This window comes from Neopelma chrysocephalum, unplaced genomic scaffold (assembly GCF_003984885.1).
Source record: "Neopelma chrysocephalum unplaced genomic scaffold, ASM398488v2 Primary Assembly neopelma1_80602, whole genome shotgun sequence".
NCBI classification, from domain to species: Eukaryota; Metazoa; Chordata; class Aves; order Passeriformes; family Pipridae; genus Neopelma; species Neopelma chrysocephalum.
Window position 1 is genome coordinate 2,260 of NW_020912028.1, and position 577 is coordinate 2,836.

The window sequence follows — 577 nt, forward strand, 5'->3', positions numbered from 1 at the left end:
CATAGCACATGATGTCACCCACGTCACACCAATGTCACCCATGTCACCCACGTCACACCAATGTCACCTATGTCGCACCAACATCACCTGTGTCACACCAATGTCATGCACATCACACCCATGTCACCCATGTCACCCCCATAGCACATGATGTCACCCACGTCACACCAATGTCACCCATGTCACACCCACGTCACACCAATGTCACCCATGTCACACCCCCATCACCCGTGTCACACCAATGTCACCCATGTCACACCAATGTCACCCATGTCACACACACGTCACCCACATCACACCCATGTCACCCACGTCACCTGCAGCACACGATGTCACCCACGTCACCCATGTCACCCCCTGACCTCCTGGGCGTTCCATCCTCGTGCGGCGGGACGATGACGACCCTGACGGTGACGGAGGTCCTGAGCAGGTCGATCATCTGCTCGTGGCTCAGGGCCACGGCCGCCACCTTGCACACCTCGACCAGGCGGCTGCCGCGGCGCAGCCCGGCCTGCCAGGCGAAGCCGTAATCCTCCACCTCGGCCACGGTGCCGTCGGCGTGCACGTGGAAGCCCAG

At 60.7% G+C, this 577-nt stretch overlaps 1 protein-coding gene across 1 annotated transcript in view; it reads right to left on the reverse strand.

Moving 5' to 3' along the window:
* The window catches only part of LOC113979452 (signal-induced proliferation-associated 1-like protein 3), a gene marked incomplete at both ends in the record, with an annotated part of 2,780 nt that extends 2,248 nt beyond the window's left edge, over positions 1-532 (reverse strand). The window contains one exon of the mRNA XM_027706837.1: positions 363-532. Within this exon, the coding sequence (XP_027562638.1) occupies positions 363-532 (170 nt within the window). The remainder of the gene's footprint in view (positions 1-362) is intronic.
* Positions 533-577: the final 45 nt, after the last annotated feature.